This window comes from Euwallacea similis, chromosome 5 (genome assembly GCF_039881205.1).
Source record: "Euwallacea similis isolate ESF13 chromosome 5, ESF131.1, whole genome shotgun sequence".
Lineage (NCBI taxonomy): Eukaryota > Metazoa > Arthropoda > Insecta > Coleoptera > Curculionidae > Euwallacea > Euwallacea similis.
Window position 1 is genome coordinate 2268312 of NC_089613.1, and position 18443 is coordinate 2286754.

At 35.0% G+C, this 18443-nt stretch overlaps 1 protein-coding gene across 1 annotated transcript in view; it reads right to left on the bottom strand.

Moving 5' to 3' along the window:
* Lim3 (Lim3 homeobox protein) overlaps positions 1–18135 on the bottom strand; it is a 32609-nt gene extending 14474 nt beyond the window's left edge. Inside the window, exons 1-2 of the mRNA XM_066390744.1 lie at positions 17900–18135; positions 14841–15006 (exon numbers count right to left, since the gene is read on the bottom strand). Of these exons, the coding sequence (XP_066246841.1) occupies positions 14841–14988 (148 nt within the window). The 5' untranslated portion in view covers positions 14989–15006; positions 17900–18135. The remainder of the gene's footprint in view (positions 1–14840; positions 15007–17899) is intronic.
* Between the last annotated feature and the right edge of the window lie 308 nt (positions 18136–18443).

Consider the following 18443-nt stretch of genomic DNA (forward strand, 5'->3'; position numbering starts at 1 on the left):
TTTCTACAAAATAACACTAGAGTAATTGCTCGAAACATCGTCCTTGAATTTCATTGCGCTTGTTTAAATAACATACATGGTTTCTGCGGACTTGGCTAAAAATTTGATAATCCTTTTGAACGATTTCAAATGCCGCGGTGATTCATGCAATCAAGTCTTATTCTGTTTTCACTGGCGTTTCATAAACCAGAGACTGTACATATCCCCACAAAAAAAATTAAAGGTGCTAGATCTGGTTACCTAGGGGGCCACGGAACTGGACTACCTCTGCCGATCCAATGTTGTTCGTACTGACGATTCCAATATTGACAGACTTGAATAGAAAAACGTGCAGGCACACCATCATGTTGTAGCCACATTTGCTGTTGAACGTTTAGTGGGACATTTTGAAGAAGTTCCGACAGGACGTTCGGCAATAGATAAGACCCAACCAAATGGTCATCAATAATACCGGCCCAGATGTTAACAAACCAACGGAGCTGATGACTTCCAGCAAATATCGCGTGTGGATTTTCTTCGGCTCAAACCTGGCTGTTTCTACTGTTGAGTATACCATCTCTTATGAAACTGGCTTCACCTGTTCATAAAATAAAATGCAAAAAATTGGGTTGCTCAACAATCTGATGAAATATTGATAAAACTGAACTCTTGGCTGATAATTGGCTGGAATCAAATCTTAGATTTTTTGTAAATGGTATAGATAAAGTTGTTGCTCATATAATACCCGCCAAACAGAAACGTGAGTTACACCCTGCGCAACTTGACGAGTGCTAGTCGAAGGTTCATCTGCAACTCGGTAAAGAACCTTTTCATTAAAATGGATCGTTCTTACTGTTTTTTCTCCATCAGTATCGTATATGTTAGGTTTCAAAGTGTCAATCTCGGTAAGTCGTCGATGAATTGCAATAAACTTTTTGTAGCCAGGATGTTGCTCTGCGAGATAGCGTTCTCGATTAGTGAAATTCTCCATAAAGACCGATTACTTTGCGAATTTTTTTAAATTTGCAAAATTATCGAGTGAATATGTTAAACTAACGATCGAGAATTTCTGTTATCAGTCTTGGCCAAGATACTGAAACTGGATAAAACATTTTTGTTCATAACTCTCTCAAAGCATCATAGGGCCGCAGCGTCTTAGGGAGATATTTGCAGATCCAAGTTCTTATACTCAGATGTTTTTTATTGTTACACTGAACAATCCCTAGAAGTTTGATCCCATTGTTCTGAAACACCCTGTATAGGGGCAGTAGTTTTCCGAAACAGGCAGGAAATATGATGGCATGATATTCATTTATGGTTATCGAATATTTGTATAAACTTCGTTTTACAAATCCAGCAACCTCAAGAGAAAAATATTTTTTCAAAGGCTTCTGTAAATATAATAACGTGGTCTGATATGGAAAATGAAGAGGATTCGATGAAAACATCTCAAGTGAAGGCTATGAGCAAATTAGTTTCAAGTAGGAAATCATTTGCCAGTTGTATTTCCCCGAGGACGGTGATTAAGCTTTAAGAAAATAATTTTATGAATGGATTCGACAATATCAAACATTGTGCAAATATTTATTTTATTTGATGATAAAACTAATTTCACATCCAATAGAAAGAAGAATTGCTGAAGTGATTATGGCTAGTCAAACGATCATAATCCCGCAACATTTTAATGAACCTTCCAGTACTATCAATTTAATACTAACCTTGAGCTGAGTATGCTCTATGACCCTTCTTATCTGAAAGAGGATAATTACATACTATTATATTTACAATTAGTAATTAACAAGCTATTTATAGACATTTTGTATGATTTGTCTTCAGTTGTTAGATAAAGAAACATTCAAGTTAAGAATCTGCCCCAGCCTTGTTATCCACGAATAAAATGTTTTGCTTAAATTTGATTTGCAAGAAGTTTAATGCATTTAATAAAAGTTATAATAAATTAAAACTTATGAACTCATTTTCATAAGTTTCAATTTATTATTTATTATTCGCTAAGAACAAATTATTTTTGAAACGGAATAGTTTCGGGGTAAAACATGTTAGATATTTTTTCTTATTTTGATCTTCTGCACAAAGGCTAAAGCAATTATTTTCCTTCCTAAGTACATTGTAGAAAATGGAACTTGTTTCTCAGCGATAAAACATTCCATAACCATACATATCTACTACTAATCACCAGCACGTTCCTCTCTCTGGTTCTTCGAAGTCAATATTGACCAACAACCGAAAATTTTGATCAGCAAACAAAAACTTCAAAAAGGAAACCACTAAATTAATAAGGAAGGTAAACAGAATTAAAATTAGTATAAACACAATACCGGCAATACAAAGGCTCCTGTTGATTCCTGGTAAGCATATTCTAATCGCCGGACGCGTAATTATCCATCTCGCGATGTGTCTAGAATGGGATTTGTGTGCTTCATAGACGAGCGAATACAAAGGAAATAATAATTTAGGGTGGAAAGCCAGCCAGTTTACACAACAGGGAGAACAAAATAGCGGACAGTTTTAAGGGTGTATTACCGCACCCGGTTAGCGGAGAGTTTTTGCGATACACAGTTTTCAGCAATGATTGAATGAATATGAAATCCAAAAGCATCTGTATCTAGGCATCTTAACTCTCTTTAAGTATGGCTTCATCCAAGAATTATACATCCACAAGAAGTGCTTGAAATCAATTATTGAATGTTTATATGGTTTGCAATTCTCGATTTTGCGAGAAGTCACTTTTAATTTCGAAATCACTTTATATTTGAAGGCGTACTCCATTCTATAATTTACTTTATGAATTGACAAACAGTTTGTTCCAAATCCTCAAGGGTTGACAACGATATAGTTTGGTGGGTGGTGGTGTACAGAATCGATAAATTCACATTATATATGCTTTGAGTCTTCTTTATGTTATTAATTGTTGAAAGGAGGATCATTTCAAAACTGATTTTTAACTAAAAAAAAATTACGGGTTGGAAATAGCAAATTCAATATTTGCATTTTTCGACATACATATGTGAAAAAAATATTGAAACACGTCAATTTTAGATTCTGAAATTACATCTTGTAATGTAAAAATGTCATCCCTAAATTCAACCCCTTTTTGTAACATATGCAAACCCAAAGTTTTTAAATTGGAATTATGGGTTTATCATACCTCATTTGAAAGATCTTTTCATTATTTATTCAAAATTGCTATGGTTTATTTAGAAAAATAGTTTATGTAGAAACATTTTTAAGAAACAAATGTAATTAATGAAATTCTCGACAATAAACTATAACTTATTAATTAATGCCATAATACCATTGATAATGTAATAAAATAGCAAAACAAATTAATTTCAATATATCTCGACTTAACTTTTTCAACACGGTGGATAGGGAAGCGAGGTTCGCTAGAATTGCCGGCACGATCACCTGATCTTACTCCATTAGAGTTCTTCTTATGGGGGTATATGAAGAGTATGGTGTACAAAACTAAAGCACGCGATCCAGCTGACTTAAAAAGAAGAATAACGCTTGCGTTTAGATTAGTTACTCCTCAGATGTTGATTAATGTTAGAAGCCATTTTTAATTATGGTTAAGATACTGCCAAGAGGTTTTATTATTTTGTTACATTACCCATAACAAAACGGTATTAGTTATTAAGTTTTAAGTTTATTGTAGAGAATGTCGTTAATTACATGATTTTTTATTCTTTGTAATAAAGTTTAAAACCACAGCAGTTTTGAACAGGGAATGAAAAAACCTTTCAATTGATGTATAATAAACCCATACTTCCAATTTAAAAATTTGGGGGTTACAATTGTTAAGCAAAAAGGGTTAAATTCAGAGACAAAATTTTTACATTACAAGGTGTAATTTCAGAACCTAAAATTGACGTCTTTCGGTATTTTTTTTCACATACATCGAGATATGCAGATAGTGAATTTATTCCATTTGGTTAATTCACCCTGTATGTATACATATAATAATTTTTGATTCCTATATATTGCCAGAAATTTAATCTCTATACAATTCTGTAGCTATAATTGTTAGTTCATAATGAAATGTCTGATTTTTAATGCAGAACAAGTGGTAAATGAAATGATCATTGTTGCAATATTTCTCGTCGTAATGTGATACATAAATAAAACAAATGATTCGTTAGAAATATGTGTGCGGGTTTACCCCCCATCAAGTCGTCACAGTCAGATGAAACAACAAAAATTCGCAGTCAACGGGCACTTGAGCCCCCTAGGTGGATGTTTTCCTCTCAAAAGGGGTGCACCAGGCGCCCCCCGCGGGGACCATCTGCCCATACACTTCGCTATATTAGTGAGATAATTGAAACTGATAGGCATAATTAGTCTGTTTGGATTGGATGATTTTTCTACAGCTTCTGAATATAAATTAATTTACTTTTTTTAGATATATCTTTTCTGTAAAAAATTGCGTTACCTTTAAAGTAAATTACTCATGGAAAATATCGATGAAGCAAATTTTTTTATCATATTCGAGGGTCTGTATCTCGGAAATACCTTATATCGAAATCCATAAATTAAAAAGGTTTTGGAAGGCTATTTCTTTTAGAATCAGGGTCGAAGATTGACCCGTAAAAAATAGTTTTTGTTCGAGAATCTTCGGCTCTAATTCTAAAAGAAACAAATTTTTAAAATCTTTTTAGTATATGAATTTTGGAAAAAGCATTTCTGAGATATAAGCCCTCAAAAATCACAAAAAATTATGAGCAGTTTATATGGAATATATTTATTAAGTGTTTTAGAAAATTGTATAACATGATGTTTGTTTTCTATTAAATTTCTGGAAAAAAATTTAAAAGTCGAACGCTTTCATAGTTTTATGATTGAATAGGTAGATAGTTGGTGGCCAAATGGCTGGCGCGTGTTTGTGGGTGAATCACGAAAACGGGCAGATGGTTTGGACATTTAAAAGAGCACGTAACACGGAAAGCTGAAAAACTATATATGAAACAGATGATGGATCATCTGTATCGCTGAAAAATTACCCTTTATACAATAATTTGGTCGTGGCTGTTATGGATCAATTTCAGTCATTGCTGCCCTAGGAAAGTCTTGAGTTTTGGATTGAACGGACATGATCAGAATTTTTTATGTTTCGTAATTATAAAATCATAAACGTTTTTAGTCTAGAGCAAGTAATTAATGAAATTCTCTTTTATATATTGTCTTTAACATGTTCTTGTATCTTTTGCTGTTCTGACACCACAATTGAAACCTATAAATATACAAAAAGAATCTACAAAAATGTCCAGAGAGTGGCTCAGTTTCCATATAAACCAATTAGAAATCGGCAAAAAGGGACGGTTTTCAGTTAGTTTTCTCTAGCTAGTATATTCCGGAATACTCTCTAGCCTAAGCTTCCAGTCGGTTTCCATCTCCACTTGACGCGCTCCTTTTCATTTTCCAGTAATTTTTTCATTACAAGAAGAAACTTGACTTGGACCTTGCCACCTTATTAAACAATAATGGCAACTCCCCCGAACAAAATACACCCTTTCATATCCCAAATCCGAACATTTGTCCATAACATTTCTATATCGGGAGATGAAAGGAAGGCAGGTCTTGATGGTCTTTCATCGGACTGAATCCATTCATTGCTGGAACCGATGATTAGGGACAAAACGGGACTGGCTTTTCTAATCAAACAAACCCGCTTCTAGCGACTTTTCACAACAATGCACCAGTCCACTGATTGAAGCTGTGTAATGACAGCTTAGAGAAACCCTCAGACCCTATACCTATATGGGTGCAAAGCCTGTGCAGGGGTGAATTGTGCATTTTTAGACTCGAATTTGCGAAATTAAGGCTCACAATAAACATGATCGGAAATAAAAGTATGACCAACGATACCACTATCCATGCGAACTCGTATATGCAAACTTGCTCGAACGTTCGTAATTTATCCCTAAAGGCCTTAAAGCAAATTTTTATTTCTATTTACGTTTTACTCTATGAAATACAGGTTTATGTAGGATTATACAATAAGTCCCCCACAGCAAAAGAAATGTAAATAAAAACAAAAACATTCTAAGTGCTGCCCTGGAGAACACTTGCCCGTTGATCCACCCCAAGGGTGAATTTTCACTTTTCGAAAGACATCAGCAAGTGAACTTGGTGACGCGTGTATTTCGGCTTATTGTTTCTCGTTATGCCTTTTGGATTGATTAAAGTGGGGTAAGGGGTGTTCACGATTTCCTTTCGGTTATATATGACGAAAAAAGGGGATTATAATAGTTCAATTAGTACTGTTGAATTCATATAAATACTCGAGAAACCCCTATTATGAGTAAATCTCGCTCAGGTTCTCTTCATTTCCAGAGCCTTCAGATAAGTTTTTTGTAAAATTGCTGTTTCGGAACTTCATAAGCTAAGAATATTTTTAATGAATCCCTGCATTCGTTTTAGCTTTGTCCAGAATTGACTACCGAACGAAAAACTTACTATCGTTAAGCCCTAATCCATCGGCTGTAAATTTCTGGTTCAAGTTCGCAATTCAACCAGATCGACTAATCAAGATTAATGTCGAGGAAAATTGAATAAACCAGCAGCAAGTCCTGCAAGTGCAGGCTTTTTCCTGCTGCCGTCGCCACAGACCACATGACAGTCGCGTGCCTGGGAAGACCCGAAAGTGACTTAATGCAAAAGGGGCGCTTTTGAGTCATTTTGATTCGCCATATGGGAGTTAGATAGGTTGATCTATGACTCCGTGGCACAAAATCGCGAGGATCTTTACTATTTTATATAAAAACAAAGATATTTCTGCTCGCTAATCGTTCCGTATCGCCAGGATCCTTATTATTTTAGATAAAAACCAAGATGTTTCACCTTTCGCCCTAGTTTTCTCTCCCTCAGTCTCCTATCAAAATTTATTAAATATTGAAAACAAATTGAAAATTGATCGATACGAACGGGAAGAGCAAACAATACAGGAACACAGCCTCAGGGATTCACATGGGAAATCTGTACCAAACCGAATTTAATCCGGAACGTCGTGTATCTACTTTAACACTGAGATGGGGCAGGATTTTTTATGCTCTCATTTAATTTAATTAGAAATTTATGGAATAAGTTATTTCAAAAAGGCAAGACAATCCTCAAAAATAGACAAATATACATAACCCAGCGACACTGGAGACAGTTCAAATCTCTCTCTAGCTAGTAAAATTCTTTCTTCATTCCTTATTTGCATATCACTAGGTAATATTAAGTAACAGAAAATCGGAAATATGGCTTTTGAAATCCAACAAAAAGGGATAATGGACCCAATGCACGGTGGATTTACCGAATTTAATAAACTTAAAAGCTTTGTACAATCGAAATCGATTTTCTATAGCCCCAAACCCTAATACCGTCCTATATAGTAAACTAGATAGTAAGTAAATATCCTATATGGATTCAGTCCCAATTTTGAAGCTCCCATCTTTATATTATTCAAACACGATTCAATATAAATGCATACATGGGAGTATGCATTGCTAGTAAGGGAATGTTCGTTCAGATTACGGAATATTCACACACACAATGTTTAAATATCTCCAACACTTTTATGTCGAGAATGTGTAGAAGTCAAAAAATCTAGATTTAGTAAATGTAAGCTGCAGAAAACTCACGATTTAATGCATGTTCTCATTATATTATAGTTTGAACTGGAGAAGTTTGAAATGACATGTAACTAACCAGTTCGTTCACTTTAATTGATTCTAAATTGGCTCAAAATAGACATAAAAATATGAAATTTACACGAAAATTTACACTGCTGAAATTCATGTAGAAACGGCCTTAAAACCTTGATCATTAAATATTTAGATCTACCGGAGATACAGAAACTTCAATTAAAAACTGAACAATTGTTTCATTTTTTATTGGTTTAAGTTAGGAATGTGTAAGCTTCAAGTTATTGTTTTTTTTTGTAATTTGTCAAGAATTGAAACAGTGTAATAATTGGGAAAATGTAGGCTTTAGAAAAAAAATAGAGAAGAATTTTGAATTTGGTCTTGATTAAGCCAATGGTCACTAATCCAAAAGATATTTACAAAATAGTTCTTTAGTAATTTCTTTAACCCACATTAAGAGTTACTTAAAAATTTTCGAATAAAAAATCATAATGTTACTTATTTGGAACTTTACACAATCAAGTTTCACCAAACTGCGGCTCGTAGAAAACTCCAATTTTTTTATATTCGTGGAAGCAATGAGGCGTCTTTTTTAAAAAGTCTTGGTGCTTGTTGAAATCAAAGCGACTTATATCAATGTTTTTGGGGACCATATTTACAAGTGGACTTTAAACTCTCCTCATTAGATGAGGGTCTTAATTTAACTATGATAACCAAATCCTTGAAGCTTGGCTTTATCTTAGGTACTTTTCTATGACGGACCCCGGTGTACTTTTTTTACTCTGTATATATTTGTCTAAATTCTGCTTGAAATAGAATTTGTGCATATCTCATATTATATAAACTTTAAACAATAATTGAAATCTTTGTAGAGGGTCCGACAACAGGATTGAACTATTTTAAAAAGCATGTTGTGAGAAAATAAATGCTACGATTCAAACAACCGGTACTGAAACATGGACTTTATTGTTGGTAATTTCTTAATATTTGTAAATTGTGTGCTTAAGATGTTCTCTATATTCATTAACATACGTTAGCAGCCTCTTTCTAAAATTTTCTAACACGTTCTGAAACAAATCTTGGTCAATTCCATTTACCGCTTCCCTAATCCAATTTTTAAGTCTTGTATTGTTTGAGGACGAGTAGTGTTTACTTTTACCTTTAAATAACCCCCAAAAAAATAATCTGGTGCTGTGAGATCCGGAGATCTTGGGGGCCGTGGAATATCACCAAAACGTGAAACGAGGCGATGTAGGAACATTTACCGTAAAACAGTTAAATTTCGCCTACTAATATAAGCGGTAACACCATCTTGAAACCATACAATGTTTTGCCCCTTTCTTTCAAGTTCTAAATTCACATATGTGTCCAACAATATAACATATCGGTTAGAATTGACGAGAATGGTGTGGGTTTTTTCCTCAAAAAAATATGGTCCGATTTTGCCAAAAGCGGATATTCAACACCATACCATTTTGGTAGTGAAGAGGTCGTTCATGCAGCTCCCTTGGATTGTCATGTACTCAATAATGAAAATGTTGTTCATTAACGTATCCTGTTAGATAAAAAATGAGCTTCGTTCGACTTGATAAGCTCATTGAAAACATTTCGATTGTTATTTAAAATTTCTAACATTTATCTGCAAAAGCGTGAATGAACTTCTTTATCAAGGTCATTCAACTTATAAACAATGTGTGTTTGAAATAATTGTAGCGTAAGTCTTTTTGCAAAATGCGTCTTGAACTTCGATCCGGAATATTTAACGCAATTGCGTGTCTGGCGGTAGAACGCAATGAGCTTCGCGGAACTGATTGCCTGGTCCTTTCAATGTTTTTTGGAGTACGAATTATACAAGTACCACCAAGAAACTTTGATACGACTCTTCTGTCTGCTTTTTCAAAACATTTCACCCATATTAAAATCGTGTTTCTTGCTGGAACGCGTCCGCGGCGTGGCACATAAAATTCATTGCGGAAGCACCTTTATGTCTGTGCTACCGATCGTGTAGTAATAAAGCACTTACGGCAAAAACATGTTGGTTTATTTCCTAATTAGCCATAACACACTTAATTGCTAATTTGACAGAACCAAGAAGTCGCACTTTGACAAACATGACTTCATTTGCTTTTCCATGGCGAGCTTTTCAAAACCGTTCAATCCTGTTGCCGGACCCTGTACAATAAAAAATCAAAAATGAATCTTAAGGAATTCTACGATAAAAATAATAATCAAGATACTTTGCCTCTACCCTCGAAAGACGTGATTCAGACATGATTGCTTAGGAGTTGTTCTTACATGAAATTGAAAAAGTAACCGACACTTTGAACTAAAGAACATCAGAAGTGGTTTTTTGAATGGTTCCTGCTTCGTGACATTAATAGTAAACTCGAGGTATTTTAAATATGATGAAAGAAAAAATTGCACATTATTAAACATAATTTCCTTCATTCTAACCTCTCAGGCACGTCATGAGTGTCATCGTTTTCTAGCAAATTCTGGAGCAAACAGTTTTTTCTCTATGATATTTTTTTACCTACATAGTTACTTGTTGACAGCGACATCTTCTTTCTTTGAATTCCTCTTAATGTGGTTTACCACCATGCAAAGACCATTGCTTCGAGTTCATTCAGGGTCAAGGTAGTTGGCCTTGGAAACCAAAAATTGAAAGTAACCGATATAAAAGTTCGAGCTGGCAAATAACTTTGAAAATTGCCACTATGTGCGATATTGTGTTCTATGTGCTAATGATCTTGTGCCCTGCTTCAATGTTGATATGATATACATTATGTTGAAATAAAAATGTCGATATTTTTCACATTGGGAACTCCAGAAATTAATGAGATTTTTGTTGGGCAAAACGTAAATATAATGAAGGAGTAATTCTGACATTATATTTGACATATACACTCCTTTGAGGTTATACTCGTGACTTTCTGCGGTTTGTTGACGTTTCGCAGCGCCCTCACCGGTAGCTAAATTTTTCAATAGCTCATTGAGAAGCCTTATAGCAAAGACTAAACATTATCCGTATACCCTCAAAAGTAGTATTTGCCGGAAATAGCGTAAATTAAACGCACTTCACGTGTCACGTGCCTCGGCCACGCATCCAATTCTGCCAACTGTCACTCGAATAGGGGGAAATCTCGTGGTCGACAAGAGCGCCAACTGTTGACACACGGCCGTCCCTCCGTCACTTCCGGACCGAACAATGTTCTTCCGCCGTTTTGGCAAATCTGTGTTTCCGGTAAAAACAATTGAAGACCGACAGTGCGATGTTCAACTGTTTTTCGAAAGTCACGGTCATGATTTATTAAAAGGATTGAGGGCGAGGTGTTCACGGGGGCGGAAGGGTTGTTGGGGCGTTTAAAAGCTTTTACCGTAATGTTTGGGGGTGACTTTTCGTATTTTTGTCCACATGTGTTGTGCGTGACGCGGTCAGTTGGCATTTGGGTCGGGAAGAGGTGTTATATTGCTTGACGCACTTTTTGTAATATTAAGCCTTAATTTTTTCCTGTATTCTAGTTTTTGCACATATATGTTAGGAAAATAAGCAGACAAAGTGAAAGCCTGATCTTCTTTGTCCACCTTTTTCTATATTGTGTGTGTAGGCACCTATCAAGCTTCTTAAGTCAACGTTACGCATGTGCAGAGAGTACACGATTTTATAATGTCAGCAGGGGCTGTTTGTCAGTCGTAACCCTCAGATACTGAGATTCACACGCGAGACAAAAAGTTAAGTATAACGTTTAGGTTTTTCCCCTCCGAAAAACAATTTAATAACCGTGCGACCGTGGTCTTGGCTACAGTATTATCATATTAAAACCTCGTACAGTTGAAGATCAAATAGCGATTGCCCGTCAAGCCCATAATTACATAGTGCGTCAAAGTGGCTGTGGCTCCAGGCCCACCCTTGACGTGTGTTTACGGCTTTTTTAGGCACGTGCGGACGGTCGGTTAGACACGTGGAGTAGGAGGTTGGTTACGAGGACGAGATGTGCCCTAGGGAAATCAGGGTCACGTGAAGGGCCTTTCTGGGAACATTTTTGTATAGATATTATAAGATAAGGGTAGATGACAGGTTTAGGTAATAGTTTATAATATACAAGGTGGCGCAGAAAGGAAGCGCCAATAAATTTTCAAATTACAAGGAAACGGTTACATATTATGTCGATTTTGAAGTCTGAGGGAAAAGAGCTTTATTGTTATAAATCGAAAATGGCATAAACTTTTTTTGTCCTTCAGTTTATATTACTCGAAAAGAATTGGCCCATTTATAAAAAAACTTTACACGGGTCACAAAAAGGGACAGAACTTCTAAAGGCCATCTGTTGTAAACCCACCTGACGTTTTCCGTAGTTTTGTAGAGAAAGGAATTTCAGTCATTGAACACTCTGTATATCGGTATATAACAAAGTACTTGCGAACCCAAATTTACAGGAAGTTAAATATAGAATCCGCCATAGGCTTCTGTGAACGAAATTTTAACAATGCTCTGTATAATTGTTTGATAATACTATTGAGATCAATTTAGGTCGCTATATCTATCTCTTCATTAAGGAATTTTTAATACGAACCTAAGTAAACATTTGGAGTTGTGCGAGGAAATTGATTCACCTTGATCATGGTTTAATTACTATTACCATTTTAAGAGTTCAACACGTAAAGAGATTTTGAAATAAATATCTGTCCTAGCCCTAAAAGAATTACTTATGATCAAAAAGGATTTAACTGTGAGGGTAACCATGAGCATGATGCTAAAGAGGAGGATGATGATGCTTTTTTACCAACTAATGGTTTACATGGACGGCCCAAATAGGATTATGGCATAGATTAAAAACTTCGGATTTCGCTTTGGCCATATCAAAATATTTCAGTCAGTTGGTGATGTTTGTGATAATATGATCAAGAACCAAGTGATGCTGTTTGATCTCAACAGATGCTGCCTATTGGAACTTGGTTTCAATGAAAAAAGAGTACAGTAGAAAAACATGAATACAGAGAGATCAAATGATCATGAAAGGAGCAGAACAATCTACAAATTCGTTTCTGTGATTCCAGATAAATCAAGTTATGATTTGTGACTGGAATCGTTATAAACATGGGCTGATTATACCAAGTTTGAGGCTCACTGAACACATATTGGTAAACTTGACGTAGAGAATACGTTTCTTCCGGTTTAAGTCCTTCACGCTCGTTATTTGAATATAGAAAGTAATTTGAAGGTGTTTTGACGGAAAACATAAAAGAACATTCTTGATTTCCTTCATGTATGTAGGGTTGAATTATTTATTCCTAAAGACTGATGAATCAGGCTATCAGCAGAGAACTGCTCACAGTTCAGCTTTACCAGCAGCCGCATTGATGATCCAGGTTTTGACGATGTACAATGTCGATGATTCCAGATTAGGTGTTCATCATACCATGCTAAAAAAATTTTTTTGGAAAATTCTACTTCTACTACTGTGCCTAACCCAAGAACAATGGTCTTGACAACAATGCTTATTTCAGTCGTGAGGGCTTAAAGAAACCAGGTCGCCAGTCTCCTAACCCTAGCAAGTTGTCCGACAATGGGTGCCAGGAGCATGAAATAAAAAAATCGAAAAAATGTGGACATAACTCTGTGAAATTATCAGACTTGATCGATTTCTAGAAAATAGATTGTCCGAAAGACATTTGATTTCAAGATTTTCGACGCCGCTTCAAATTTGGATTTGGACGAAGGATAATTAGAAGAAAAATGGCCTGTATGGTCGGAATGATAATCTCTCGACTTGGATAATTACACGGACGAGAGTTGGTGAGGACCTTCCAAACCCGACAACATGGAATGTCATGTCTTTAAGTATTTATGTGAGAAGAACAAGATCGTCACAAATTTCCTAAAAAACATCGCTGAAACGACGGATGAGAGACAGGTCATACTATGGTGAGTCACTATTAGAGATGTTCTGTTATTCTTCACCATAGTTATGTTCTTGAATTAGTGAATATAACTGAAATATTTCTCAAAAACTCCGCAACGGAGAACTGAGCCTATCAATGAATCTAATAAGGAGAATTATTATAAATTGTGTTCGTTCGGGATTAACCACCTCATTAACAAAGTGTATCTCAAACACATAGCAGTCAAACTGAAATATAAAAAATAATGTTTATTTGCCTTTGATCTGGAAACTTTTAGTGCCGGCAACAAGGAATAAAAGTAAACGAAGTTGAAAATGGATAATTTTAGAATGTTCGTTGGATTCAAATGAACATGTTGGGAATTTCCTCGCTTCACTCCAATTTCTCCTTGTTACCAACTGCTTCTACGTGGTCTTAAAGAATTGTCTTATATCGCCGCCACAGCATTCTCCTTCTAACAGTCCGCATATTTACATAAGGGTGCAACATAACAAATCTCCAACCCCCCTTACAATAATCGGAAACATTACCATTCCATTTCGCAGATTATACCAACCCAGTTAAGTAAATCAGCACGTTAACAACAAACAGAGAAACAAATAGCGTCGTACATCTCATTCCGAGCTAAGTACTTGAGTACACAGCGTCCTTTCATGTGCCTCCCTTTAGTTCCATGAAATCTGCCCAATCCATTTTCAAGCACGTAGAGTCGATTTTAATCTGTTACAATGACAACAGTTACAATAAGGGCATAAGGGCCGGCTCCTTTAAGCGTTACGTCCGACACGCGACTTTACTAAATAGTATTGAATTGCAGAGCGTGCGTCTTTGAAAAAGGACAACTGTTTGTCCGGCGAGATGAAGCTTTGAGCGTGGACGAGGAGTAATTACATACATTAGGCATTTTCCATTTTTCATGCCTATCTGTGGTGTTTAGGCATATGTAAATTTCCCAAATGAACATAAATATTGATTAGTTGGAACAATTCCATCCACCATGAAACTGAGCATAGATAATTCTGCCTAATGAAGTCCCCCAGGAACGCATCGAAATATTGGGAAATAAATTAGTCGGCTGCATAGGCTAAAGCAGCCATTCCCGAGGGATGGCAATTGAAATCGGGGGGATGAACTAGAAATTGCGTGCGGCCACACCTGTCTGAGTTTTAGTGCTCTCTGTTGTGCAGGTGGTAATAAAAGCCTTTGTTTTACCCTGTAGGGAAGCTTTTAGGTCAGAGGTGATGAACTTGTTTTAGGCAGTCAAGCCGAATATTCCCTGCATTAATTAGAATCGTGTAAACTAGCACTTACCTTCTAGTGTTTTATTTCTAGCTAATAGGGCCAAGAGAACCTCAGAGTTCGGTGGTCCGTCAGGGGTATGGGGTGCCATTAATCCTGAAGGGGGTGGGAGCCCAGGAATGTGAGGCATCGTTGTTCTAGTTTGGTCCAGAATTGACATTTTTTCGAAAACGTCTCCCTGCAACGTGGCGGAAAAGAAATCCTTTGAAAAGTGGAAGTATTAACATCTGCGTTAACGCAAATTAATCTATTTAGAGGAAATATGTTAAGTGGAACTTTAGACATCTGCGGTAAACTGAACCAAACCGAATTCGAAAAGAAAAATTCCATCCATGTTAACTAACTTGATCACATAAAAAGATTAGATCTCTAAGGATGTGTTTACACGCACATAGAGGGATGTGTTAAATTTTATCTGCTTGTATGTTAATTAAGTCGAATACAACATATTTAAAAAACTGACATTACGTCATTCACATTAACTGGCATTGAATCATCTATGTAAATAAATATGTAGATGAATTTTTAGGATTTATCTTTTCCTAAATAAAACTACATGAAGCAAATAAATATAATTGACATGCAGTCAAGACTAACCATCAGTTAAGTCGTGTCTGTCACTTACAGAGACATTTCAGCTGACCTTACTTCAGCTGTTGACTACTTTAGTTTGAAAAACACATTTTCTCCTGGTTAGGTTGTTAACTAAAAGCTGTCACTTCCTAACTAGACATTGAAGGATCTATCCCAAGTGCATATCTTGCGGTCTGTTTTAATATAAATCACTGAACCAATGTATATGTTAACATAAACCATATTTCAAATCGATTTCAATACGAAAACAGACACATTCTTAGCTCATGCGTTAAGTTATATTAAGCATAATTCAACATGAAAATAGTTGATTTTGGATTAACTTAAGTTAAACTGAATTGAGTCCGTTCATGGTTACGTTTGAAAGTTTACATTTTCGCATACGTGTTAACCTTGGTATAGTCAAGTTTAAAATTTACTTTTCGAAAAAAAGTCCCCATAATGACAATATTTTGCAGTTTAGTTAGGTTAAGTTACATAAAATAATGTCAGTGTGATAATGTATATTATTTTAACTCCTACGTTAACCCTAACATTAAACCTACTTCGGCATTAACCTAAATTAAGCTGTAAAAGTAAGTAAAGGAATACCTTTATACTTGTAGGAAAATCTTTTAGAAATTTGAAAATTTGAGATCGCTCTTAATATAAATTGTTCTATGATGTAAATATAAGAAGTCAGGAATAATTTTCGTGGAAACGACAAATCAACCAATACGGAGAATTTATGTTAAAGTTTCTATTTAAGTTACTTGTGGTTAAAGTTGACATTAAAGCATTTCATACTTAATTGAATGTATAGGTAAATAAATTGTATTGAATATGCAATATTTGACAAGAGCTGAATTTGATTGAAATTTAAGTTTGAAATTTTTAGCGTTTAAGCAGAAAGATGTACAAGAAAATTATTAATTGAAATTAAATTAAAGAAAAATTAAAATTCAGAATCTAGATTATAAGAGGCGTAACAAAAAGATGAGAAAGCATTTTTTTTGAACATCTCTAAATATGTACTTATCGCACAGTTTCAAGTCTAACTATTCAGGGTCGTGTAAAATTTAAAAGCTTTTTTCTCAATTGCAAAAACACTAGACCATAGCAAATTGGATTATTTAAAATTTTCTATCCTTAAACTTGATTACGCACCTACATTTTGAAGTTTCAATAAAATTAAATACTCCAGTGCCGTATCAAGTAAATTTTAATAAGTAACAGGTGTAAAACTGAAGTAATTCATTAGTCTGTCACATTATCTTTATGGAACACAAATTATTTGATTGCCTGAAAACTGATCCTCAAAACTTGATATTTTAAAAAATACCATTTAAAGCAATAATATACAGAGTATTCAATTATAAAACTCGCAATTTTACATCGTAGCTCTTTTATTTTGCATTGACTTATCTACTTGACAACATTTTAAAATTCTACGTTAAATTTCTACATTTAATTTTTTTTAAATAATTATACCTACAACTTTTCCTTTAATTTCTTTTAACGAGCAGCAAAACTAAAAAAAATTCAAACTCATTAAGAAATGCTTTTTGTTGATAAATCGGCTTGTCATGTACTTACCGTGATGCTACCTACATATTAAAAATCTGTAAATAAATGTGGGAAATCATAATTGTTTGAATTTTAAATAGTACATTAAGAGTTAGAAAAAGTGGAGATTTGAAACAATTCACATATTATTGCAGTTGCAGAAATGGGAACACTCTTTAACTCTGGGAATGGAGTCATAATTATTACATAATTAGAAAATGAACGAGTTAGATTATTAGAAATATGGGAAAACGGAAAATCAGACAAAAAGGCTAATTTGGAAAGAACTTCCTGCTCTGATGGTAAATGAAAGTGAAATTTAAACATTTTTATTGTCAGAAAATATTGAATAAATATTTTTGATTTTCCGGTTGGATAAAAGAAATTTACAAGTAATTTTAAGGTAAATCAATAAATTGCTGTTAAAAACTTATAAAATCAGCTCTAAGAAGATCCTACATGTTTACAAAGAGAATTACAATGTTCAAGATCTTAAATAAACCAATATCTAATGAAATTTTCAATCATGAAACAAGTGATCATTTGTAAGAGTGTTAAGAAAATTCGAAAATTTCTATGGAACGTAAACAAAATTGTATAAAAAACAGTTTTTTGAAGTTTGAAAAACCGTCGTGTAGTTCTAAATCGTATATTTGCATACTCTAAATGGAAATAAAAGGAGTGCATGAATAGCAATGGAGAGTTATAAAGTACCAAGATTTTGAATCCTGGGTAATATTGAACTGAAAAGTAGGTTGGATAGAAAGAGTTCGAAGTTTGAGTTGGAAGTTAACTATTTGGAAGTTTGATATTTTCTGATAATGTTGGTCAGTTGAACACGCAAAGTGATTTTTTTATTTTGTGAAGAACAAGTAAATTGTGTCTAATTGTCTAGGTAGATATTGTGAGTGAGTAGTGACAAAGTTTTTTACCTTAAATATATCACATTTAAAAATGGCTATTTACACCTTATATTCATATATCACAGGAGAAGTCAATGAAAATCCCGGGTAAATCAGTGTACGAGTCAGTGCCAAAAATCCCAATTCCTGCGACGGGACCGCATTAATTCCCTTTTCCTTACGTTCGGTCTCATACGTAAACGCTATATTTCTCAATTTACGTTGGATCTCTTTAATTTCACTAAAGAGTGTTAACCCCCGACCCGATCTCCAGATTCACTGATTCGCCCCTCCACGCGACGCCATTATGAAAAATAAGTCCCCGATAATGGAGCGTGACGTCACGGGTTTTCAGGAGTCGGCGCCGCCGATGGCCACGCCCACGCCACGGTTTTCAGCAGCTCTTCAGCCTGTATGTGTATCCATGGATGGACCCTTGGATGGTTGGATTTATTTGGGGGCTTATCGTAATTTGGGGGTGAACGGTTTTTGCCTTTGTGGATGTAAATTCACTGCATCGAGGGGTGTTTCACTTTTAATCTTCTCTATGAGGGGAGATATTTGCATTGTTTTT